This window comes from Sander vitreus, chromosome 4 (assembly GCF_031162955.1).
Source record: "Sander vitreus isolate 19-12246 chromosome 4, sanVit1, whole genome shotgun sequence".
Taxonomy (NCBI): Eukaryota; Metazoa; Chordata; class Actinopteri; order Perciformes; family Percidae; genus Sander; species Sander vitreus.
Window position 1 is genome coordinate 15,140,264 of NC_135858.1, and position 25,999 is coordinate 15,166,262.

Here is a 25,999-nt window from a genome sequence, read left to right on the forward strand (position 1 = left end):
AGTGGTTTGACCGAGAGAAGGAGAATTAGTTATGGATGCAGGGTTTTTCAGACAGAAGAGACCCAACTGGACTGACACACTTCAAGATGGAGGGTTCAGTCCTGACCCTACCTACTACAGCACCTCACTCACAGAGCGCGTGTAGACCTGGAGCACAGCAGCCCTGTTCATGCAGGCCACTAGGTTGATCATTTCCCTTTAGTATCTGGTAGAGCAAGCTAGGCAGGGCGTGGTGGGGCAGGAAGGTGGGCACCGTAAAGACCACTAGAAGAGAGAGGGGTTGTCAGGTGATGTTACTGGGATGATTAGAAGGTGAAAGTTACAGAGGGTGGGTGAGGGTGATGTAGGGTGAGGTGGGCAGATGGGTGGATGGAATGAGCAGGGGAAGCGTGCTCATGGCAGGAGGAAGCCACAGCTTTAAGGACAGAAACTTAATAAGTTTCAACAAACAGACACCACAAAAAGACACACAAAAGTGTATATGTGTGTGTCTGTAAGTGTGTTAGTGTGCATAGGTGCTCTAAGATATTTCAACAAAGAACACTGAGTGACAAAAAGTACAGTACAGTCAACTAAAATGGATGAAAAAAGTGTGAGCAGTTGGGAAAATCACACCAAGAAAACTGCGTAATGCAGTATTTAGTGTAGTATTTACAATATTACTTAGTATTAAATATCTATATACAGGTGCAAATGTTGGGTCTCAGTTACAACTGTGAAAATTTTAAAGTGTAACTAAAATTTGGTTGCTAGTTTGCTGAATCCTTGGTGTGATTGGTTTTATTGTGTGACTTTACCATGCATCATTACAGAAACAGGCCACAACAGTAACCCCAGCATGAAGTTACGTCTACTGTTCAGGAAATCAAAGGAACACCACAGAATATATGAGCATCTGCACATATATTGTAAAAATGATGACCTGAAGTTTTGTACTTGTGAGCTGGCTGAGCATATCACTGAGCAAACACATGCTGCAGAAATAAAAACAAACCAGAAATCCAGGGATCTTTGTATCATGTGTAGGGGTGCAGCAATATCACCACAGACTAAAAACAGAGACTGCCACTCTGATACAAAGATATGTGAATCCTTCAGACAGCAGGCAGACCCAGGCACACAGGTGAAACCAGATGCAGTTGCAGCAGTTGCAGTCGGAGACTTTAACCACGCAGCCGAGCTGAAGTGCCAGGGCAGAGCACTCACTTTCCCAGGAAATCCCACACCATGCCCCCTATCTGCTGGGGGGCAGCGGACACAGAAGGGAGCGGGTCAGGGGGGGCTCTGCCACCGGGACGAGGGGTGGGGCGAGGGGCAGAGGGAGGGGGGCTGGTATCAAGGGGGCACAACAGGAAAGAAGTTGCGTGGGAGATGGAGAAGAGATTTTAAAAACAGAATCGGATTGGAGAAAGGGGAAAAAAAATTAGGTTTGAGACCAAAGTTGAAAATGATCAATGGCAAAGGGTGAAGAAAGGAACAGGTGGGCATGAAACAGAAGATAGAAAGAGGAAAGGGACAGAAAGAAAGTGGGTAAAGATGGCAAAAAATGACAAAAACACTTAATTAATCAAACACCACTAACAAATAAGAATGACACAGAAACGAAAGGGCCCCTTTATAATTAGCTGGGAAGGAACAATAGAACTGGTTTTAAGTGGTGGGTCTGGGACTCTTTAAGTGGCAGGGCAAGGGCGAAGGGCTGTCATTGGCAGACAGTGCTCATGTGTCTTTCTCACGCAGTCCATCCAGTCTTTGTCTCATCAGTTTAAATTCATTCCAGTTGAATGATGTTGGTCTCCTCCATTATCGAACCAAAGCTAAAAGCTGCTTCCAGTGCCGAGACTCTGAACCACATACTGCACTGAGAGGTGAGCCAAGAGCTGATGAGGCCACCAGCTTTATTTATGTGGTCCATTAACTGAAATCAGTTTGACCTCTTCCATTAAGGGGGTGACTGAGTGGCACTTGTGTTCTAATATCACATCTAACATAGGGTCACAACTTTAACAGAGCCCTCTAGGTGTATCGCAACATGTAGCTGCAACTATTGTCCATCGAAAGGTGTATTTCAGAGTGTATTACACAAAACCAAGACTGGATCCAGTGCAAGACAGTGTGTTGACACAAAGTCATGATGTCACACTTGTATATAACAATGGAAAAATTACAGCACGTGTCTACAAAGAAACATGGAAGTTCACTTAAAAATAGAGAACATAGAACAGGGCACTTTAAAGTTGACAAAGGACTATTTACTACTTGAACTTTGACTGTTGAATTGTCAGGGGCTCATAGCCTCAATGGACAAACAATAACATAATGTATTGTTTAGGATAGTAACATTAAAAGGTGGTTCACCCAAATTACAAAATAACATATTTTGTCAGCTCACAAACAGGCAGAAATCTCAGAGACCAAATTTAAAACCTTCTGTCTGGCAACTGGACACAGTAGGAGTAAGTCACAGAGTTTACACTGATAAACCAGCTCTTAAAAAACGTCCCATTTTTGACGACATCTACTGTAGTTTTTCTTTCTATCATATCTGGATATATGACGATAGGAAAAAGAGGATATATAAATATACAATGGAAATGTTTTTGTTTTTTCTTCTCATGTGTGGGTTTCTCTCTTTGCTGTATCTTGTTTTGTTATATATTGTATGTTTGTATGTATCTCTTGGTCCAGAGCTTAGAGTGGTGGGTTTTGGAATGTTATTTTGTTTTACTCACAGCAGTTTGAATTAACTTATTGTGAGTAGCTTTAGACAAAATTGTCTGCCAAACTAACGTGATGTAATAATGCAACAATTTTGCCAAAATAGCAAACACATATATTCATTATTTCTATGTAACAATAGTACTAGACAATATATACTGTATGATGAAAGGGAGTAGTCACATCAGGGTAAACCAAAGGTTAAGATGTATTTGAATACTTTAACTAACTTGTCAAGACAATCAGATTAAATTACCTTTCCAACTCAGCGATCTTCTTGTCCTTGTCATTCTTTTCAGTCTCCACTTCTCGCAGGATGTCCAGGAGTCTCTCCACCTCCGTCTGAGCCTTGTTGGCCTCGTCCTTGTAGTAGCTCACCTCCTTCTCCAGCAGCTTCACTCGGTCCACGTACTCCGGGTTCCCTCTGGGGCCGGACTGCAGCTCCACCTCATGGGCCTTCTGTATCCACATGCCAGGAAAAGACACAAACAAACAAACATGCACACACCCGAAGATACACTCCATTAACATTATAACATCAACACAACCATGCACTACAGAACAGAATGTTTTACTGCCCATGGAAGAGAGATACACACAGTACATTGCAGTCCATCAATGTCTTATATTAACCACTCCCCTTGCTCTCTATCTCTCTTTCTGAATAAATAAAGCAGAGTAAAATGTTGTGGACAAGCCAAGGGCATCATTATTGGTGCTGGCTCATTAGCTTCAACAGAGCTATTATTTAGCTCCATTTAACAGCCCTCTGAGACTCCCAGTCACTTGGCACACTTGGTGAGTATGCAGAATACAGGACTGTGTATGTGTGTGTGATTGTGCAGCAATCAAACAAATCAGTGGCAGTGAAATGCTAAATCATGATCCTGCCTCTTTGCTTATCTGTTACAAACTAATCAGAGCTTTACTGCTTGGTCAATATGGACTATTCTCACCATTGTTGCAACAGTTTGTAACTCTCCATTAAGTACATTACAGTGGTACACATCACCCTCTAGACAATATGCAGCCACACATGTCAACACAGGTCGCAAAAGTGCAAGAGTTGTACAGAGCCAGAGAGCATCCACCAAAACACTGCAGTGATGTCAGACCAGGGCTGATACCTCAGCTAACCGCACCACACTGAGACGAAAGAAAAGCGTGGCAACACTGACAGTGACAACATGCAACAAAGGTCGACCATGTCATGCAAACCCAACGAAGCTGCACAGTCTTTGTGATTGTCAGTCAACAGAATGGCGAAACAGAAGCAACAGGGACCAAGGAAATCTGTCGGCTAAAGTAAGTTTCATATTTTAAGCATGAGGAGCGATGTTAGGATTTAACTTGCAGGAGATTTTTCTCAATTATTCAAATTGTAAATATACATTATTAGTTATTTTAGATCCACGCAACAATGTGGAAGTATATCAAAAACAAATTATTGGACAGATACATTTGACTCCATTCAGCCTGTGGGTTTAAATGTGGATTTTGATGTGAGCATTATGCTAAAGATGGGGTTTAAATGATGCGTTTGAGGGTTGTAGGAACTCCACTGCATAATGGCTTTCGTATTTTCGTTATTTTATTTTCCTGATTTCTTTCTGTATTGATTTATCCTCTGTTTCTGTGATATATTGTATTTATTCATAAAAGTATCATGGAAAATAAATTACCTCAGGATAATTAAAGCTTATCCTGTTTTGCACCTGCGATTTCATTAAGCTCCACAAAAAGCATCAGTGATACAAGTGAATCAAATGTCGCTATCAGCTTTCAAAATGCTGATAGCGTAGCCTAAGTGATAACAGTGCGTCCTTCGAAACTATTTAAAGCTTGAATTAGACGTTTACTGCGATCCAAAAAAACACAGAATTTGAATCTGTTAATGACAAACAAAATTGTACTAATGCAAATTATTTCTCTGTCATCTTCAAACTTAATTCAGTAACAAGAGGAAAAGATGGAAAAGGTTTGGCTTCACAGTTCATTCCAGGGTTGTAGCTGTCAAAAGATATGAGAAACTGGAAGTCAACCCCAGGACATGTCCTTTGACTTTCATTACATACTGTACAGTATCTGAGTAGCCTTTGTGAAATGATTGATGCTTGATATGGATTTAGGCCTTTAGAACTAAAATTGTGAGCTGCATTTCCTATGTGTACTTGCATGACAAAACACAGGTGTTAGCTCTGGGAGATCAAACATCTAATGAAGGTCTATTGACGGAAGACTTAGCCTCATCTTTAAATTCTTGTATTGGAAGTAAGTGTGCAGAGCCTTTTTTCTCTAATGTGCAAGGGTTAGGATAAGGGAAAATCATGTTGTAGTTTAAGTAATCACAGATAAACCAACTACAGAGCCACAATTACAAAGTTCAGAATAAAAAGATATACTGTCTAATTCCAACTGACCAAATAAACTTTAAATACTGTATATGTAGCACCAGTTTCACCACGTTTCACAAACAGTTGCAGAATGAGTACGTTGCACAGGGCTCTGAGTGCAGTATAAAAATCATTATATTAGTACAGCGCAATGATCAACATGCATCTGGGTGGCTTGGTGGGTGAAATCAGAACCTGTGCTGGGGGCTGGCATGATCACCATCTAGCATGTTTCAAATAAGTTATCAGTGGTCCTCATGCTTTCAATATGTGCCTCAGAAAGCTCAAGAGAGGGACTTACAGGATTGTTCATGTGACTGAATAGCTGCTCAGCTTGCTACATTGCAAACGGAGGGGTTGAGGAAGGGAGTGGGGCGGGAGAGTAAGTGTTAGGATTTAGTTAAATAGACAGAGGAGAGAACAGCAGCATCACATGTTACAATACATGTTTGACAGAGCAGTAACATAGTCCGAGTACAGCACATGTTGTTACATGTTAAGGGCAACACATAACGGACAAATGTAGAGGAACAGACACGGGGATAGTCTGGGGGTTATGGAGTAGAAGGAGGCAGAGGAGGGTATTTAATGGACTGTCTGCCCCCTGCAGCAGCCTAACAAAGCAGTGCAGTGCAGCCCGTTACAGTAGAGAAAGCATCATGGTAGCCATTATCCTAATTCACTGTATTTTATATAAGGCAGGTTCACGTTTTGGGTTCAGTCCGGATTACAGTGATATTTACAGATAAGGAATTAGCTTAATGAAGGACTACGGGTTTTCACAGTTTTTCACCTTATTATATATATATATATATATATATATATATATATATATATATATATATATATATAAGAGAGATATATATATATATACATAATGGCAAAAAGTGTGTTCTGTTGAGTAATTTGAGATTAGTCATTCCATGAAAATAACATACAATGCAAGAGTTGCAAAATATATGAAAAAACACTCTTTTTCTCTCTAAGAATAAAAGGAATAGTTCACAATTTGTGAAGTCTACAACCACTTAATAGTCTCCATCCAAGTGTGCACTGGACTCGCAGTGAGCCAATTATTTTCTTCACAGTGGACACAAAAGTGCAATTACAATGAGGGACATCTGTACAGTCTTCATTCTGGGCAAACAAGCTCTCCACAGTTCAGCCACAGTTGAAACATTTATCATGAAAAAGTGTATTGGTGACTAAAATAGGCCATTTCTATCCTGGACCTCTTTCTTATTTCATAACAACAATAAAGTATATATTTGTTTATGTTTGAAATACATGATAATAATTTCCTAATGCTTTTAGTTGAGTGTTTTTCTTAACTATTTTATTTATGTAGTCTTTCTTTCTGCAGCCAATGAGAATAGTTATAGGGTATGTAATTGCAAAATAATTTTGATTAGATGTATGCGGGACTGTTCCTTGTATGAGTGCAGTGAGTCTTCTTTGTGTTATGTTCATGTTCCCTGACCAAATCAAATGGGAAAATGAAATAAAAAATAAATGTGAGACAAAGTAAATTATTGACCTTAGAAACAGTAGTTAGCAAAACAAACTAACCACAATGGCCTATTGCACGATATTCCTAAAGAGGTGGAGATCATTTGTCATGGAATTGTACTTTTAGATGTCGTTTTCGATGTAGTAAATGATTTTGATACAATCAAAAGCTCCAGAACAGCTACTGCATGCTACTACACTACAGCTATAAATTAGTATGAACATGTATTTGCTATGACAGAGTGCTGTGGTATCATGTTAGCTTTACTGAATTTTTGCCCTGAATAAGTACTCTGTAATATGTGAATTATTTTAATAACTAAATACTGAATATGGATCTAGGTTCAAAATTAGTAAATACCTGTTACTCAAAATCAAATCTACACATTTGCCTGATGAGTAATTCTGCTCTGTGAAACGCACACCTACCTTCTGCAACTGCGTCTCCAACTTACTACACTCCTCTTTTTTCTGCTCGATGGCGATCTCCAGTGACTTGAGCTTTGAATCCTTCTTGAGGCCAGAGGATGCCAGGGATGAAGCATGTTCTTTTAAATCGATGAGACTGGACTGCAGGTAGACAGACAGTACAGACAGTTAGCATAGGTTCAAATCAGGAGGTCTTACTATGGCATAGTGCCACAGCTTAAATGTCATATAAAGGCCTACTGAAAGAAAGAGGAAATGTAGAAATATAAAAGCACACCATGTGTACAATATGCAGCCATGTGGACACAACCCATACACACTTTCAAAAAAATCTCTTTGCTCCATGTATACTCACTGACCTCTTTCTCTGTTAATTCTATCTGCAGGCTGTTGACCTTCTCCTTCAGATCCTTGTTGTCCTTCTTATAGGACTCCACTTCTTCAAGACGTTCTCTGTCTTCCCTTTCCCTTTGGTCCTTTAAACGCTCTATTATCCTCTCCTAACACACACACACACACACACACACACACACACACACACACACACACACACACACACACACACACACACACACACACATACATACATACAGAACTTAGGAATGTTAAAGAGTCAATTTAGGGGTATAGAAATTATTGGAGAGTGTGAGCAACACAACACATTCATCAAGCAATTTTAGTGTATAAGTAAGCTTAAGAGCAGCTATCAAGTGGCACCTTTAAGTTGTGAGAAATGTCATGAACAAAAAGCTTTGCGAGTAGGAGTAAATGTGAAGGATTATTACTTTCATCTTTTTTCAGCTCATGTTTTTCAGAAAGATTTATGCTCATTTTTAAAAGTTTCTGCACATTTAAAATATAACTTATCCCATCTATGTTGTCTGAGAACATGAGAAAAAAGAAGTTGTAATTTGAAAGGAATAAAGTAACAATATTTCAAAAAAAATTCCACCTGCCCTAATAGTCTGCTGTGCATTACGTTATTGCTCTGCTGATACTGTATGGTCTCTCCTTCAGACCATCTGATAGACACAGAGCCCCGTTTGGGACAGGTCTGCTTCAAAGCTCTGTGTATTTGTGCCTAAACACCACAAGAAGAGGGGGTGAGCACTGGGGAGAGGGCGTCTTTGGAGGCGAGCTGTAGGCTGCCTACCCAATCAGAAGCTAGAAACTGTACTGGTATTTTCTGTGCTATTTTTTCCATTGGCTGGACACATTTTCTTAACTTTTGATTGGGTGGGCAAGACGCACGTTTGGATGGGCTGAGCCCACTCTTGCCCCTAGCTATCGCCGGCCTTGAGTGGGACAGACACCTACTGTATGCTCTCATTAAAATTACCTACCAAAGAGGAAACATGATTTAGTCATGCAGCGGCTGTTCGCATCCCAACCGTAAACACTCATTGCATCCATTGTAACGCTATAGTGCTTTACCATACCTTTTCTGACAGAGCCTCCTCCAGGGTGGCCAGGGCAGTGTCTGTGTTACTGGAGTCGGTCTGCAGAGACTTAACCCTGTCCTTCAGGTTCCCAAGTTGCTTGTCCTTGTCCCGCAGCTGCTCCTGCAGGTTCTCAATCTGACGTAGGCAGGGCGGTGGAGATAAAAAAAGCAGAGAAGCATGATCTCACAACCAGAGCAGTATGTGTACCAGAGCAGTTGGTTTAATAGCTGGACTTGAAGATTACAAAAGTCTTTGAAGATTAATACCCTCTACAGACAACGTCATGTGCATAGTTTGAAATGTGCTGGCGCTTTACAGCGAAGCATTTTCCATTTCAAGAAAAACATCAAAACTGGCAGACTTTAAAGAAGAGTTTAACAAGTAGAATAAAGAGTAGAACGGAATATAAATCCATCTGTGAGAAAGTAGGAATTGTGCATTAAGATGTGAATGTGTGCACTTATCTAATATACAGTATCATATGATTGCCACAACAGAGAAACAAAACCAAATAATCACATCAGGAGAAAACAAAGATTTAGAAATCACAAGAGATGACAGCAAGAGATAAAAGTGAATGGATCAGGGAGAGGAGGTGTGATAGAACAAGAGATGAGAGAAAAAAAAAGCAAATGGAATGGGTGAGCAGGTCAGGGTGAGAGAGGGAGTAACACTCTATGAGTATTTATAGCACACACGCACACACACACACACACACACACACACACACACACACACACACACACACACACACACACACACACACACACACACACACACACACACACACACACACACTCTCTAGAGCCAGTGAGGCAGAAATATTTTCTTGCTTGTCTTTCTATGGACACTTTCCCCCTGAGAGCAAAAGACACTCTCTCACTCTTAATGGAGAGTAACCACTCTGCTTTGTATTTTCACAGAGTGACTGGTTTAGTCCAGGACACAAGAGTCTGACAAAATAACTCGCTCCACTCATCGCTCATTTTAAATTTCAAATTACATCTGGAGTACACCGACATAGATCTCCGCCTACTCACCATAGTTTGGTGTAACCGATAAATATTGCAAAAATAATTCAGATTGTGCTAAGTAAATGGTTTGGACAATTTTTCGAACATTTTCCTCAGTTTGTATTCCCACCTTTTGACTTTAAAACTCCTTTCATCCCTTTCTACATCCTAAATGGGAAGGCTTTCTTCAACTCTGATTCTCACCTTCTTCTGCAGGACATTGATCTTCCTTTCTTTGACCTCCAGCATGTCCTTCATGTCCCTGATTTCTCCAGCGAGAGTGCCCTTCTCTTCCGTCAAGTCCTGCAGCTGCTTGGTTTTCTTGTTTAGGAAGGATTCTTTCTCCTCCAGTCGCAGACGTAGAGCATCCACCTGACACGTAACGCCAAAAACACACACTGTAGTGAGTCTACTTTAAATAAAAGAATTGTACATAATGTGGACTTGACTGTAATTGAGGCTCAGGGCAAGCCTATTATTTGCTCAGTTAGAGTATGAAAATGCTCGTGAGACAGTGTATGGTTAGACTGATTTACTGTATGTGTACAAACAACTTAAGGTTTTTTTTTCCGTATTACCTCTGTTTGCAGGATGGCAGCACGTTGCTCCTTGGCAGTGAGAGACTCTTTGAGCACCTCGATATGCTGTTTGCAGTCTGAGTTCTGGTTGTTGAGGGTCTCTAGTTTTGTCTGCAGAGCCAGCAGCTCTGACTCTTTCTTTGACAACTCCTGCTTCAGCTGGTCAATCTACGGACATGTGAAACACCCATTTGCACGAGCAATGTAATGTTTTACCATCACAGCACACGTGCATGTTTGTGTGTGTGTGTGTGTGTGTGTGTGTGTGTATGTGTGTGACAGAGATAAAGAGTGGGAAACCTCTTTTTTACCAGTCAGTATGGCTTTTGCACTATTTTCATCAACGCATTCTTTCATTAAAAATGTATTTGGACCAACTCCCCTGCATTCATTATATATTATACATCATCTCCATTCATGATTGATGAAAAGAGGTCTAAAAATAGAATAACAAAACTGTGGCTGGTCTACGCTGTGGCTGGTCTCGTCGACTAATGTGAGGAGCGGTATGTAAACACAGAGTCCGAAGAGCCATACAAGCCCCAGAGAGCGGCTGTACACCTTGATACGATCACAGATTTCAGGTAGTTCTGCTGCTGTCTTGACAGTGTAGCTCTTACTACTAAAACACAAGTTATGATGTAATCATGGAGCGTTGACTGATAGAAACACTGACTGGTCTGAAAACTAAAGCAGGTGAAGTTGGTTTTATAAAACCGAATCTATTACTCTGACTGGGCAGGCGTAGACTTCACTCTTTGAACAGAATGTAAATCAAAATTGTCTGTTGGCAGCAGAATAATAAAGTAACCATCTTTTATATGTAATTAAGGAAGAAAAGTTGATTATTGTATTATGCAACAGCATGCACTTGCTAATTTTGCCTTTTTGGTATTCTTGACACTGAGCTCTTGAAAAAAACAACCAGCGATAGTTGCCAACAGGACACTTTGCTGATGACACTAAATGCTAAAGCAGCTAAATTAAGAGACACATCGGCTTCATTTAGTATTCTCCTCTCTGCAGTGGTCTATCTGTACCCCAACCGACTCAATCGTGTTTGTTTTTTTCAGCCATATTTTCACAGGATCTATATTTCATGCATGGTGCAGACGGTATCTACCTTGTTCTTCATAAACTTAGAGTGGTTCTTATAGACCTCCATCTGTTTGATCTCCTCCTCTCTGTCCTCTGTGTTCAGTAAACCGTTCGCCTTCAGCATTTGGATCTCATCCTCCAGATCCCGAATGTTGCGCTCCAGAGAGGCAATTTTGGTGTCCTGCACACAAACATGCAGAGGAGACACACCTCAAAACCCAGACTGGAATGTCCACAAGTTGCATGCTGCAAATAAACCTGAACCAAAGATGAGAGTCCAGAACAGACAGAAAAACAAAACAATATATAGAAACTTAAAAACAGTGGGAGTGAGAAAGAGATAAGGCGAGATAGAGAGAGACTGGCAGAAGCTCTTTGATGTAGAGAGCAAGTGCAGTATCTGTCGGTGAAACCAGAAGCTTTCTACCCAGCTCCTTGCAGCCGCTCAGAGGATTAATCACCATTGGGAAATACTGAGCACACATCCAGCACGGAGAGATCAGCAAGAACCAGAGAGAAACGTGCAGAGCGACAGGAAGAAAAGTCCTACAAGCTGTAGCGTTTGCTGTAGTTGCTCGCAGATCAATGAAGAATCCAGTCTCTGGACTGCGACTGGGAGTGCAGCTTTAGCTTCATAGCTTTTTAAATAAATAATACAACGTCTTTAACATTAGCCATGGTCCATCTCCCTCTCCAACAGAGCATTGAGCAACCTTGTTTCTTCCTGTCCTTCTCTCTTTTTGTGTCTCCTTCTTTCCTCCTAGTGGCTCTGAACTTATGAACTTGTGGCCGTTAGCAGGGTCAGTCATAGCCCGCTGCAGAGAAACATGGGAAATATATCGTAATGACGAACTATCCACGAAGGAAGGATCTGAGGGGTTAATGCATGAGCACTGCACATGTACATGCACTTCGCCCTGCCGCTGCATATCACCTCTCCGTGTTACGAGGCGAACATAAATGAACTAACATCGCTGCAATAGATACAAGACACCGTACCTTCAAAGGAGGGAGATTTTATTCCATCCGCATGTAATCACTGGTACATCGACCTGGTCAGTAAATCTTGCTCTTAATTTCTTATTCCTTGCCTCTGTGTGTATATCTTTCTATCTATCTCCCTGCATACTGGCTTCTCGCTGTCATAAACAACCACACCTGTTTCCATGGTAGCAGCAGGCAGGCTATATACTGTGCACGGTCTCTGGTGAGTGAGGAGGAGAGGGCGGGAGGGATGTAGGGGAGTCAGCGAGGGAGGATTATTCGTGCTTCAGCATCAGCATCAACACAGCAGAGGGAGAGAGGAGAGGGGAGAGATGCAGGGTCTTCCTGCACAGCACAGGAGACGGAGGCGGGTCTTCCCTTGCTCTGTATGCAAATCAACAGGATCCCAGAGCACAGATGGAAGGCTGTGGCCTGCACAGTGCAGATCCAGCCGAGTGAAAGGGGCTGTGTCAGCTCAGCGATGATGTCATGATTTATTTTGAGGAAGTGATGTCAGGCCTCTGCAGTGAGGCTGGCAAAGTGTACGGCCATACAACACTTGTTGTACAATTCAGCAGCACAACAAGTATTGATCTGAATATTATATTTGTATGGTACATATTTGCATGTTGCAGCTGCATCGGTTTAATAAAATGTAATATGGATGTAAAATGTAATTTCCTTGAGCTGAAGGCTAAAGTCAACCACACTTGATGGTGATGGGTGGGGTCTCTAAAACTGCAGTCTTATCTTCTTAAATATTTTCTAACGTAATATGAATGTTTGTCCCAATATTTAAATGGCCCTTAAGTTTCCCCTGAAGCTTTAAAGTTACATAAAAAATGATATACATACATATTCTTTCGCTCATTGTTCCACTGTTATATTTTGAGTGAATTATTCAAATCCAAGATGCCATTTTAAGACTTGCACGACAAATTTTAAATATCTTGTGCATCATTTAATACACATTAGAAGTCTTCAAAACCTCTTGAGTGAAAATGTAAAACAAAGCTCTGCAGTTTTAACCACGCATCAGCTCATCTGCACAAAATTAAGCTTAAATGATGGTTCACAGTCTGTGAGGTTAAAGAGTTAACAATTAAAATTAAATATGCCATTGCTACTCATTAAACAAGAGTGATGCAGCTTGGCATGACTGGCTGCTGCACCTCTTCAGCGAGCCACAACAGCTGTGATGTTGAACAGTAATATTGATTGTTGTTGATGTTTACACAACTGCTTTGTGAGCAGTGTGTCTGCGTGTGAGTGAGAGATAGAGAGATGTGTCAGTTTGTTTATTATTGACTCAGCTGATGATCATCACAATAACAATAATAGATTCAGAACAGTAGAACACACACCAGGGCCTCGGTTTAGACATGCAACTATATACATAATACAAGGCCTGTAAGTGTCAGTGACACAAACACATAAAAACACATCTGTCTTTTAACATCTAGTTTTAGACAGATTGTCCATGATTAGCTTGTTTGTTTGCGTACAGTTAGAGGAACCTTCCTATCAAAAATGGTGGATGGCTGGATAAAACTAATTAAATACATATGAATTACTCCATGAAGTGTTATTTTGAAGACAAATTATTTAAAGAATTATTTTCTAATGGTGACTGCTGCTGTAGTATATTGTGAGTCAGGTTCTTACTTTCATTTCTATGATGGTCTGCAGGGCCTTGGTTTTGCTTGGATCCTGATGCAGCTGATTTCTTCTGTGCAGTTCCTTTGAGAAAAGATAGAACATTATGTGGCACCTGTACAGCAGAATCTCATGTAATCTCTTCTGAAAGCAGGAGTGTATGACTAAAATAGACTGGGGAAAACCCCCCACACAAAATGCATATAACACATGTAAAATGTTCAATGCAACTGATGGGCTCTGCAGTTTTCTGTTCATACATTACATAATCGATATGCTACAATATGAACCACAGAACAGAGCATATTATGAGAGACTCAGCACTGCCCTCTAGTGACGACAAACTAAAAAAACCTACATTTTCAGTGTTGTACAGTGAATCCCATATATTTGTAGCAACACAACCCTTGTCATAGAGTACCTCTCGCAGATGGATGTTCTCCTTCTCCTTTTGATCCAGAATGACTTCCAGGTGTCCAAGCTGGGCCTCTGCCTCAGCAATGCGCCTGGCTCTCTCCTGCTCCTCCTCCTCAGACACCCTGCCCGGCCCCGGGGGCAGCCCTTTACTCTGCAGCATTTCCAGCAGCTTCTTAATAGACTCATCCCTGGCACCGAGTGTCTGTTTCTGGGTCTCGATCCTCAGCTCCATCTCCTCAAGGGTCTTTCTCAGCAAGAAGAGCTCCTTGGCCTGTCTGTCGTGTTCGGCCTGCAGCCGACGGAAGTTCTCCTCCGTCAGCTCGATAGTGGTGAAGTGGTCCGAAGCGGAGCGGTTGCCGCCCTCCTGCTGCAGCAGGTGGTTTAGGTCTCGCTGTGTTCGCAGCTCGTCTTGCAGAGCCTGGATGGTCATCTGGAGATGCTGAAAGAGAGACTCAACAATTACTGAAATTAATTTTAGGAATAAACACAATGCAACGTTTTTCATGACAACACTCCACATTAGGGAAACCACATGTAAACACACTTCTTGTAAGCAAATTATATTGTCAAAAGGCTTATTTGAGGAAAAGTATGAGAGAGGAATGGGTTTGTTTTCTTTATTCTGGAACAAGAATCAAATTTACTTTTTTAAATATACTAAGACTTGAAATAAATCACAGCTGTCACACCTATTCATTTATTAGTGTAAGCTGCTCTGTTTTTAGACGTGAGCAGAATTAACGAGGGATGTTTACTAACTGTTAATTAGGGCTGAGTATCGTCAATGGTTTTCTGAATCGATTCCGATTCACATGGTTCCGATTTGATTTTATTCCTGATTCGATTTTATTTTTTAATTTGATATCATTTAGGTTAGTAACATTTTAGTTACAATACAAATTTAGCTTGGATATGACCTGCTGCATTCCCAAAAGTATCAATGTTTACATTAATAACTGACCCCAAAGCAGTTACATTAATGTTCTTTTTATTTAACATGAAAACACAGTAAAGTGCAGCCCTACAGACTCTACAATCAGTGTGTATTTCATTCAGATATCTTGAGGTGACAGAGGGACCACTTTGAAATGGCCATGCCAGTTTTTCCCTCCCCAAAATGTAGCCTTACGTTGGAGGGTTATTTAACCCCCTTTCCAAGCTAGTATGGCATATTTGGTACCAATGGATTCCTTAGGTCTTTTAGTTTCATATGATACAGAGATCGATTCTTGGATTTTATGAATTGATTTTGGATCAGTCAAATGAAAATCGATTTAAATCGTAAAATCGATTTTTTAAACCCAGCCCTATTGCTAACGTGCGGAAGACCACCCTGATGCTTCCCTGCAGTGCAGCAGAGGTCTTTGCTCTCTAACAGTCAGCCTGAGACGCCTGGATACAAATGTGTGTTTCATACCTCCAGAGGTGGCAACACGTAATGAAAAGGGGTCTGTGAGCTAATTGAGCATCATGTAGAAAAAGACTGTATGAGTATGATTATTATTATTTTCATTATTATGAAAGAACCTACAGTATCCATACAGAGACGGCACATCAATGTGTTGAATAAACGCGTGCTTGTTTGTGAATTTGTGTGTCCAGAATAAAAAAATAAATAAAACCATTCTCTATTAAGCCTGTTATATTTCTTTATATGTAGGGGTGTTGGTTTTGAGTTTAGGGAAACAATGTTCGGGCCGGGTTTCTGTCACAGATTGACTCAGGCTTGATCCTGCCTGTCAAGCCTGAAAATGTCAGGCTTGACATTTTCTTCCAGCAGATATCTCCAGAGAGGATTCAATCAAATGTCCAGAAAATGGCCCAATCAGGATTTAGAGGAGAGGACACAGATTCTTACACTGTAATCAAACCCACTTCACAGGCAGTATGGGGCTGTACTGTTTGTGGTACTACAAGGGGATGGAGCACCAGACACGTTTGGATTGACACAACTGAACAAACTAATCACTCTTTTATAGTTTCAGTGTTTATAGAGGAAAATATGAGGGTCCACAGGGAAAGGAGACAGGGTGAACTGCCGGAAATAATTCCCTTCCTTTCGGAGGTTCACAGGAGAGGAGGTTGTAATGGTGCAAAGGGATTGCCAGGTGTCTGAAAATACACGCCACACTGAAGGTGACTCTATGTTGTGCACTCAACACGTGGTGCAAACATAGGGACAAACCTTGGTTCTCCTGGCATCCAGCAGCTGCAGAGCATGGGCAGAATGAACAGAAAAACAAACGCATGGTAAAAACAGAGCATCAGAGCATGATGCAACCAATGGATGATCAACACAAACCAGCCAGAGATTGAAAATGAGATATCCAGCAGTCTGTCCAGCTGTCTTTTTTATCAGCCTTCAGCCCTCAGTCAGAACATAATATTGACAAAGTACCTGCAGAAAAAATATTACTTGTTGAGATTACCTTTCTGGAAAGAGATGAAGACCAATCGACCAGTATAATCTTACATTTACTTATCTTTGATGTATTAGATGGATCTAATATTGTTATTGATTATTAGTAGAAGCATTTTAATAGTTTGGTTGGGTTTTATCTGTCATAAAAAACCTTCACATAGCACACATGTTCAAATATTCATGGTAGTAATACCGTCAATAGTAGTGCAGTAGTGACAAGATAATGATGAGGTATTAGTTTAAATTAATTTATTGAGGAGCTGAAACATTAATCAATCAATGAGTTGATCAAAAGTAAAGTAATTGGCCACTAAATGAATAATATATTTTTTAAAGGAGAAAAAAATTGAAATATATTTTGGTTTTGGATTGTTGGTCTGACAAAAACAAGACATTTAAAGATGTCACTGTGGGCTTTGGAAAATTATGATAACAATTTTCTGACGATAACAAATAATGAATCCAGAAAACAATTGGCAGATTAATCCATGATTAAAATAGTCATTAGTTGCAGCCCTGATTTATTGACACTATTAACACAGCAGGATAGAAAAAGCAGTGCATTAATCTTAAAAACATAATTAAAGGACAAATACCAAATTACAAAACTAAATCTGTTTTTCATTGCTCTAACATATCTTGTTGGCTCACTTCCTCATTACAGAACAGACAGGATACTGTCAGCATGTGCTCTTCCAACCATCTGGGGGCAGTGTTTGTGTTAGCAGAAGCAGCTGAAAATGATTTCTGCTGCCTGCTGCCATCTTCAACAGTTTTGGTCACACTCCCTTGTGAGTCAGTGCCATTTGGTCCGGCAAGAGAAACCTCTAACATTAGAATGTGCTACTAAAGAAAATGCTTAAAATACCTCTTCTTAACCATAAATAAATACATGCAATGTTACTGTGAGAAATGAGAAATGACTGGTTTCTTAATGAGTTATGACCACGTAAGGCAAGGCAATTTATTTATATAGCACAATGCAGACACAAATGCAATTCAAAATGCTTTACACAAGCATAAAAATACAAAGCAAATAAAACAGAAAATTCAACAATCATATAAAATAGAGATTAAGTCCATGCAAATACTGGCCTGCTGCTACCCTGCTAACTAAATCCATTTAATATGGAGCAATATTCAAACTGTTAAATTAAAACCTTTTTCTCTTTCCTTATAACTTCTCTCTCTAATCTCACCTGACACTGCTCCCTCTCCCTGTCTCATCAGTACTCCTTCTCTCTGCCCTGATCAATAATCTTGGAACTGAACATGCAGGAGGCAGCCCAGTGAACCATTTGCATAATTGCACTGTGGGTTAAAATGACTGTATGGCAGTTCCCCCGACATCTAGCAGAACTCTACTGGATCCTGTGAGTCAGTCATGACTCAGCCGATATTGTCGTTGTGGTCATCCTGCCTCAAGAGAAGGCTTCTCTTTCACTTGCATATCTGGAAAATGAGCTTCCTGAAATTTCACAGAGTCGAGGATGAGATGTTGAGCTATAGTGCTTCCCTCTCTAACTGACACCTGGGGCAGCCAGGGGTAACAGGCTGTCATTTTGTGCAGAAACATAGAATCCTTCCAAGAGCTCTCTCAAAATGCCAAAACCTCACGTGGGTAAAACTGTAAATTGGCGAGAATCTACAGGTATTATAGCAGCAAAAATCAAATCATCTAGTTAATATAATTGATCCTGAGGGTAACATGAATGTCTATAACAAATCCTATTGAAATCCTTCCAATAGTTGTCTCTTAAAACCATAAATGTCAACCTCATGGTGGAGCTAGAGGAAAAGTCTGGGGACCACCGAAGTCATTAGGAAACATCGTCCTAGCACCGTCAATGTCTTAACAAAATGTTGTGGCAATCTATCACAGATATGTTGGAATAATGTACTGTATTTCATAGAATAAGTGAAAATGTTGACCTGCAAGAGGAAAAGTCAGGGGATCATGACCAAAGTCACAGGGAGTCCTCTGGGTACTGTGAATGCCCCAGAAGATAGCAATCCATTTATTGCAATCCATCCAATAGTATAAAATATCTCACTAAAAAACAAATATTTCAACCTATGGCAGTGCTAGAGGGAAAGTCAAGGGAGCTCCAAAGTCAGTAGACTTCATCCTCTGGGTGTTATGGTTTTGGTGTTTTGTCTTGTCTTATTGTAGTCTGTTTTCTTGTCATTTTTGTAGCCTGGTTTTCTGTCATGTCTTGTTTCTTTCGGTTGTGTGATTATTGGTCTTGTTTTATGTTCTGTTTCCTGTTTTATTTTGATAGTCTGTTTTCTGTCTTGTCTTGTCTAGTTTTACTCCCTGTGTTTTCCCGCTCTTGTGATTGCCTGATGTTTTCCACCTGTTTCCCAGCCCTTTTGTCACCTGCCTCTTGTTACCTCGTTACCCTCTGTATTTAGTCTTTGTGTTCCCCTTGTCCTGTGTCAGATCATGTTTCTCTGTTTCAGCTATTCTCTGGACTCCCTTGGTTATTTTTTTGTGTTTTGGTTTAATAAATTCTCAACTTCAACTTTCTCCTTCCTGCCTGCCTGCCTGCCTGCTCTCTGCCTTTGGGTCCTCAACTTCCTGGAACTTAACACTGGGGACCAAGAATATCTTGACTAAATGTCCTTGCAATTCATCTAGTAGTTGTTGAGATATTTTAGTCTGGACCAAAGTGGTGGCCTAACCAACCACACAACATACTTAGGCTACTCTGCATATACTGTAGATTGATACTCAAAGCTGGGGACATTCAAGTCTTTTACCAGGTGGCATAGGCACGAACAGCTCTGTGTGTGTGTGTATGTTTGTTAAGAGAGAGTGGGTGTTTGTATCTGACACATGGACAGCTCCAAAGCGTTGAGTCAGAGCAGGCTCTCTGTGTTGTATGTCGTGATGGCTGACAATATACAATTACACCCACAGCCATACATCTGTTAGGCTCTGGCTAGTCTCGCTTTGCCAGACCATCCACACGCTCCGGAGCAGAGGAGGGTCTGGCTACTTCACACAGCATTCTGGGATGGGAGAAAAACGTGCTCTGGTTTATTGGCATTTTTTTAAACCATTCACAATCTTCATGGGAAGCAATAAGCTCCGCACGGAGCCGCTGCAAAATAGTCGTGCGAGAGACAACTCAGATTGGACAGATAGTCTAGCTAGCTGTCTCAATTTACCCTGCAGAGATCTGAGGAGCAGTTATCTATAGTCCTCATAAATCCACTGTATTTTAAAATTCCAACAAAAGAAAGCGGAAGGAAACAGAAATCGGCGAAAATACATGCATCCGGCAGAATTTCCTGCTGCACTGGAGCAATCCCAGAAGTGGAACATCAAGGATATAAACTAGGCTCTGGCCTATGTTCTCTGAATCACAGCTTTGTGATTTAATACTATGTATTAAATCTTTCACTTCACACTGTTGCAAAATACTCAGTGATACACAGCCTCTAGATAATGAAGTGACGCTGTATAATTCCACAGTGGTTTTGCATGAGAACCAGACAGACAACCTAACAGTGAAGGCAATTAATAAACCATTCAAATAGATATAAAGGCTGACTTTCATTGACAGCAATGTCAACAAAATAACGCCTTTCAAATTACAAAACCATTCTTATGTAAGGGTTGATTCAAAATAATGTTTGGGGTAAACACCCTTTGGTTCAAGCATTAAAATTTCCTATTTAAGTCCATGAAATCACATCACAGTGGGCTTCCCAAATTGGGAAAGTCACTTAGTGCTCCAGACCATGCGGAGCAGAGGAACAACAAGGACAATGATCCTTAATGAGTTGCTACATACATTTATGTGGAGTTTAATACTGCAAACATCAGCCAACATACAGAATACACAGATACACATTAGTCATCAGTAACAAGTATACTCTTTTTCTCAGAACACTTTTCCTTGTCTAGTTCTGCCTGGAAAAATGTGATATGTTGTGCTTACACTCCCCATGCAGACATACACATACACACAAACACACACACATTTACATAATAGGCATTGATTTTCTTTTTAACGATCTGGTCTTTTAGAATCATGTTTTGTACGGTGGTGTCAATTTTTTTATTATTTATTGTATTGTCTGAGTATGGTACCTATCTATCTATCTATCTATCTATCTATCTATCTATCTATCTATCTATCTATCTATCTATCTATCTATCTATCTCCATCATTTCTTTCACTCCATCATCCCTGCATATCTTGTCTACTTGTTACAAATCTTAGGGTGCTTTCACACCTGAGCTGCATGGTCTGTTTTAACAGATTTGTTTGGGGTGGTGTAAAAGCTCATGCGAACTCCGTTTCCAGCGTGTGATATTTGTTCACAATGTTTGATGCTTGACAAAGTGCAGTGTGAATGCTAACCAAACCATATGAAAAATGCAACGATGTTGCAACTTCACCCCTGAATTGCACCGAATCTACCAATCTATATGTTTGAACCGACCCCCCCACCCTTCTTGACTAATTCATTAATTATTTTGCCTATAACACGTCGACATGTGAACATGAGGAGCAGGACAGGAACAGGGGATCAAACTACCACCCCTGCAATTAATGGATGTTGCTGAGTGGACTACCTCCTGAGCCACAACCATTTCTTAAAAGCAGTACAATTTCAGTGCAAAAAAAATTCATGTGTTGTCCAATTCTTCTTTCCTGGTTTAAAGAAGAATTTATCTTTATTATTGGATTCTCACTTTACATGTTACAGTACGATGGACATTTTTGCACTGCTCTGATTTAATCTAAAACTGTGTTGTGCTGGAGAAAAAGACACCAGCAGACTGTAACACGTCGTATTCCCTTTGCTTTGTTCTTCCATTCTCCACTCATATCTTAATGAGGTTGCTAGAGGAAGTATCCATGAGCTCTTTTGACTTTTCACATAATACTTCCTGTGTCCACTTGAACTCACCATGTCATGACATCACCAAAAACGTCAATTTCTTTGCTCATCATGTCTATGTGACTGCTGCAAAAATTGTTAACCACCAACTGAACAGAGCTAAATAGGAACTCAACATACTGTGTGGGGTGCACATCTGCTGCATCACAGTGAATATAAATGCTATGTGCAAACAATAATTGTGACTATACAGTATCTCTCCCACACAAAATACAGACTGGCGGTGATGACGAATCCTCTGCACACACATTACCAGCTGGCACAAAGGGAAGAAACCTCTATAAATGCAAACATCCCTGTTCAAACTACAGACTGTATGGCACACACATACACAAGTAATGTATGTGCACATGCTAGGGATCGAGCGATACTGTTTTTTTTTTCAGGGCCGATACCGATTATTATTATAAGTTAATGAAACCGATAACCGATATGCATTTACAGTGAAAATGAAAATCTTTAAGTCAAAATTAAGATTTTGGAATGTTACAAACTCCAACACAACATTTTGTTTAAATGCTTTAAGCAATTATTTAATAAATGAGAAACTTTCAACATAATACACAGTCAGATAATGTTGTGGGCGGGACATTAAGTCAGACTCAGTGGCAGAGGGACAGACAGAGCTGTAGAGGAGCCAAAGCAGCACACTTTTTAATAAATTAACTTTATCGGTTATCAGGCGAATAAAACGCTGATACAGATAATCTTCAAACTGCCAAAAACTGGCCGATAATCAGCCAGGGCCGATAATCGGTCTATCACTAGCACATGCATCCACATTTAGTCACAATGTGCTCCAAATAGACCAAGCCCCTTACAATTTACTGAGACACAGTGACATGTAACAATAAAAAGAATTTTAAAAACCATGTCATGTCTGAGGCAAAGTATCCATGCACAGAGTTGTGTGATATGGGAGGCTCAGCCTCCATTTTGGGGATTGCGTGGATGAGGGCTGACTGGGTGGCTGAGCAGCAGCGGTCATGACTGCTGCTCAGCCACGACCAGATATGGTCCACTCTAGCTCACACATTTGCCTCCAGCAGCTCTTGTCAAGCTTCAGCACGACAAAACATTCTGCTGAATTAAATTCAAATGGATCAACGTTATAACAGCCTGAGCCAGTTGCATGGTAGATTAAAAATGCGCCTCACAAAACTGTCCTGGGCTAATCATCGCCTGTAGTCATGACCATCTACTGTCTTGAATTAAGCTCTGCAGGCAACGATTGGTATTTCACTCACAGTTGAGTCTGTGCTTTACAAAACAGATCAAGGACAAACTAATGCCTGAATGGTTTTCCTCTTTTCCTAAGATGTGGTGAAAAGTAGCACATATTTCCCAGATCTTATTTTTCACGAAATAAATAATGCACAGCATTTTCTCAAGCTAACAGAGGCCTATGGCACCTGTATGCAATTGTTAAGAGTGCTACAAGACAAATGTAATGATTGGCCTGAAATTACTCCATTATTAATGAGGCAATTTGCTCCTCAGTCTTTCAAACCACCCCACTGTAAGTATACACTTACGTAAGGATGCCTCACAGCCCAGAAATCAAGATAGAAAAGACCAATTATAGTAATAAGGCACATCTGCCTTTTATTAGCCGACATACTTCATTAATGAACCCAACCAGTAGGGATATAATATCATTCAGTGTAGAGTCAGAGCGAACACTGATGGACAAGGCTGAGGATTTAAAAAAAGAGCCTTCTCTTTGTATCGAGCACAAAGGCATGAAAGCCCACACTATAAGGCTTTTATAATCTGCCGGACACATTCAGCTCCTACAGTGTATGAAGCCAAGCTAAAAATACATACAAGGATTCACGCTGAGTATTTAATCGCACTGAACATAAGGAATAAGTAAAATGATTAATGGCTTGGGCCTTGTCAGTGGCAGTGCTGGTTTAGCTTGAACAGGCATATTCTCCTCCCAAACACTGTCCACATACATTTTCAAGAATCATAAAGATATAAAAGAATCAAAGGACCTCTGGCTCCCCTCTAGGGATCACTAGCAGGTGAAACTGTGAGGCAGAGAGCTCAACATCCTTTCCTTTTAGCAGCATGGCATTGCTTCAGGGATAAGCTAGCCAACTGCAGCCTCTTTAATCTCCAGTCAATTCAGGTAAGCCACAAACGAATACAAAACAAAATACAATGTTTATCCAGACAAGACAAATGCAGAGAAGGAGAGGAGAAAGGAGACATGCACAAAGACAGACAGGTCTCACATAGGGTCACACTAACGGTCTGCTGTGACCTTGAAGGGTGGAGTGACAGTGTTGAGTAATGAGTGGCCTACTGGCTGCTCAGTGTCTGACAGCATCATTCAACCAGACAGACAGAAATGCAGACAGACTGGCACAAAGACCACAACCAGCTGGCAAAACTTAGCCTTTACGTTGCACAAGGCATTGCAGAATCAGCTGCATCATTCCACAGAACTGCTTCAAAAAGCAAAACACTGTAGAGCTCAATCTAGCCAGTCTAGCAGTACGCTGACATATTCCACAATCTATCTCAGTGTGACACGCTATATCTTTGAACATTGATATGTTACCATATTGAATGCATATCTACATTATTATACATATTTAATATTATATATAATCTAATAATAATATTCAAAATAAGAGCTGCAAATTGAAGATTTTCTACATTTGGTGAGCAAAAAACAGACTGTAGTTTATTGGAAGACAGCGAAGGCCAGATAAACAGAGGTAGACAGTGAGGGATGATCAAAGTCAGAGTAAGTAAATAAAAGATTATGGAAAGGGATGATAAGGAGAGTAAGATAGAACGTTTAAGTATCCTTGACATTTGTATCTGGAACTTGTGCCTACACTTGTCAGTTACTGATTTAACTGGGCCATGACTACACCCCCACATTGAAGCAAAAAATCTTTTGACATTTTACACTCTAACGCCAATCGGATAATAACCTTTGAAAATAAACTAAAATGAATGTGGTGCCCAGATTGCATACAGAAGTTACAATTCACCTGTTGTTGTAGTGTCATTGTGCTTTTCACATAATCATTAAACAACTGAATGAGAGCAGATTTTCATCATCAGCCGTATTTCCTGTGGCTCAAGTCATCTCTCTGACATTGATTCTGTACTGGAGCACTATGGGAGGAGAGTGCGTGTTAAATATTTATGTGTGCAAAGAACTCTTTCCAGAAAGGTTTCCACAAGTACTGAAAAACATGACTGACTGCAATAATACTATTGAACTCTTGGACTGAGCATGGCAGTGGTCTATTGCAGATAAGGGAATGGTGAAAGCAGAGACACACAGATCAAAGAAGATAATGGAAAGACAGCAAACTAGCAAAGTGAAATTCACTGCAGTAATGACTGGATTATGACAGCTGAATGGGATTGTCTCACCTGATTCTCCTCATGAGTGACTCTCATCTGCTCTTTAAGGATTGATGTGCGAGCTGCCTCTTCTTTCCTCATTATCCTCTCCTTTTTCAGCTCAGGACTCCAGAAGCTCTTGATGCTGTTTGTGGAAGATCCCAACTTGCTGTCCTTCAAGTCAAGCTCCCGGCGCAGCAGCTCATTCTCCCTCTGCATATCCCTGAGCTGGACCTGCATCTCCAGCAGCTCCCCCCCACTGCCCCGCACTGCTTGCCTCAGCAGTGCGGAGGGCACGCCCTGGTGGTGGTGGTGGTGGTGCAGCATGGAGAGGGAGCCCAGGTCACTGTAAGACAGAAGGTCACCATGGGGCAGCCCCACTGAAGCAATATTGGGACTGCTGCCCATGGCTGTGACGCGGCCCCCATACATGACCCGGTTGGTGGCGCGACCCAGAGTCATAGTACTTTTTGGGTAGGTGGCAGTGGAGCCCACGCCTTCGTGGTCACTCAGGTACATGGGTCCGGAAGTAGCATAGGCAGCGTTGAGTGACTGGATGTTCTCCATGGAGAGCGTCTTTCCCCCCGCACCACCCCCGCCCCCGCTGTTGGCCCTCCGATGGCCCAGTCTGGGGGACCTTGGCAGGCGCGGGGACCGTGCGGGGCTGCTCTCTATATGGCCTACAGCTCTGGCACTGCCGTACATGTCCTGTGAATCAGCGGCGTAGCCACCAGAGGGTCCTTAACGGGAGCGTGCTGAAATGAGACTGCTCTGACCCTTTGTACCACACATGGGTGACTTATTTCATGCCCGAATGGGTGGAGCACATCAAAATCAGATCTGAGGAAACAGGAGAGAAGCACCTGTTAGATGACTCACAAAGTGTCAGATGAAAGGCACAGACATACCACAGACACTTTAAATAAATCCACAAGGTATTACAGGGTAAAACAAACAGATTTGTCCTGCAAGATGGTACAGTTATAGAAATACATAGTTATGTCAGCTTTACAACTGTATCAGTCCACATCGGCAGCAAACTGCC

The 25,999-nt window shown here is 41.0% G+C and overlaps 1 protein-coding gene across 1 annotated transcript in view; it reads right to left on the minus strand.

Moving 5' to 3' along the window:
- Positions 1–25,659, minus strand: part of erc2 (ELKS/RAB6-interacting/CAST family member 2) — a 30,749-nt gene extending 5,090 nt beyond the window's left edge. The window contains exons 1-10 of the mRNA XM_078248596.1: positions 24,985–25,659; positions 14,242–14,676; positions 13,830–13,904; positions 11,206–11,361; positions 10,083–10,250; positions 9,709–9,876; positions 8,489–8,626; positions 7,409–7,549; positions 7,050–7,190; positions 2,975–3,174 (exon numbers count right to left, since the gene is read on the minus strand). Of these exons, the coding sequence (XP_078104722.1) occupies positions 2,975–3,174; positions 7,050–7,190; positions 7,409–7,549; positions 8,489–8,626; positions 9,709–9,876; positions 10,083–10,250; positions 11,206–11,361; positions 13,830–13,904; positions 14,242–14,676; positions 24,985–25,659 (2,297 nt within the window). The remainder of the gene's footprint in view (positions 1–2,974; positions 3,175–7,049; positions 7,191–7,408; positions 7,550–8,488; positions 8,627–9,708; positions 9,877–10,082; positions 10,251–11,205; positions 11,362–13,829; positions 13,905–14,241; positions 14,677–24,984) is intronic.
- Between the last annotated feature and the right edge of the window lie 340 nt (positions 25,660–25,999).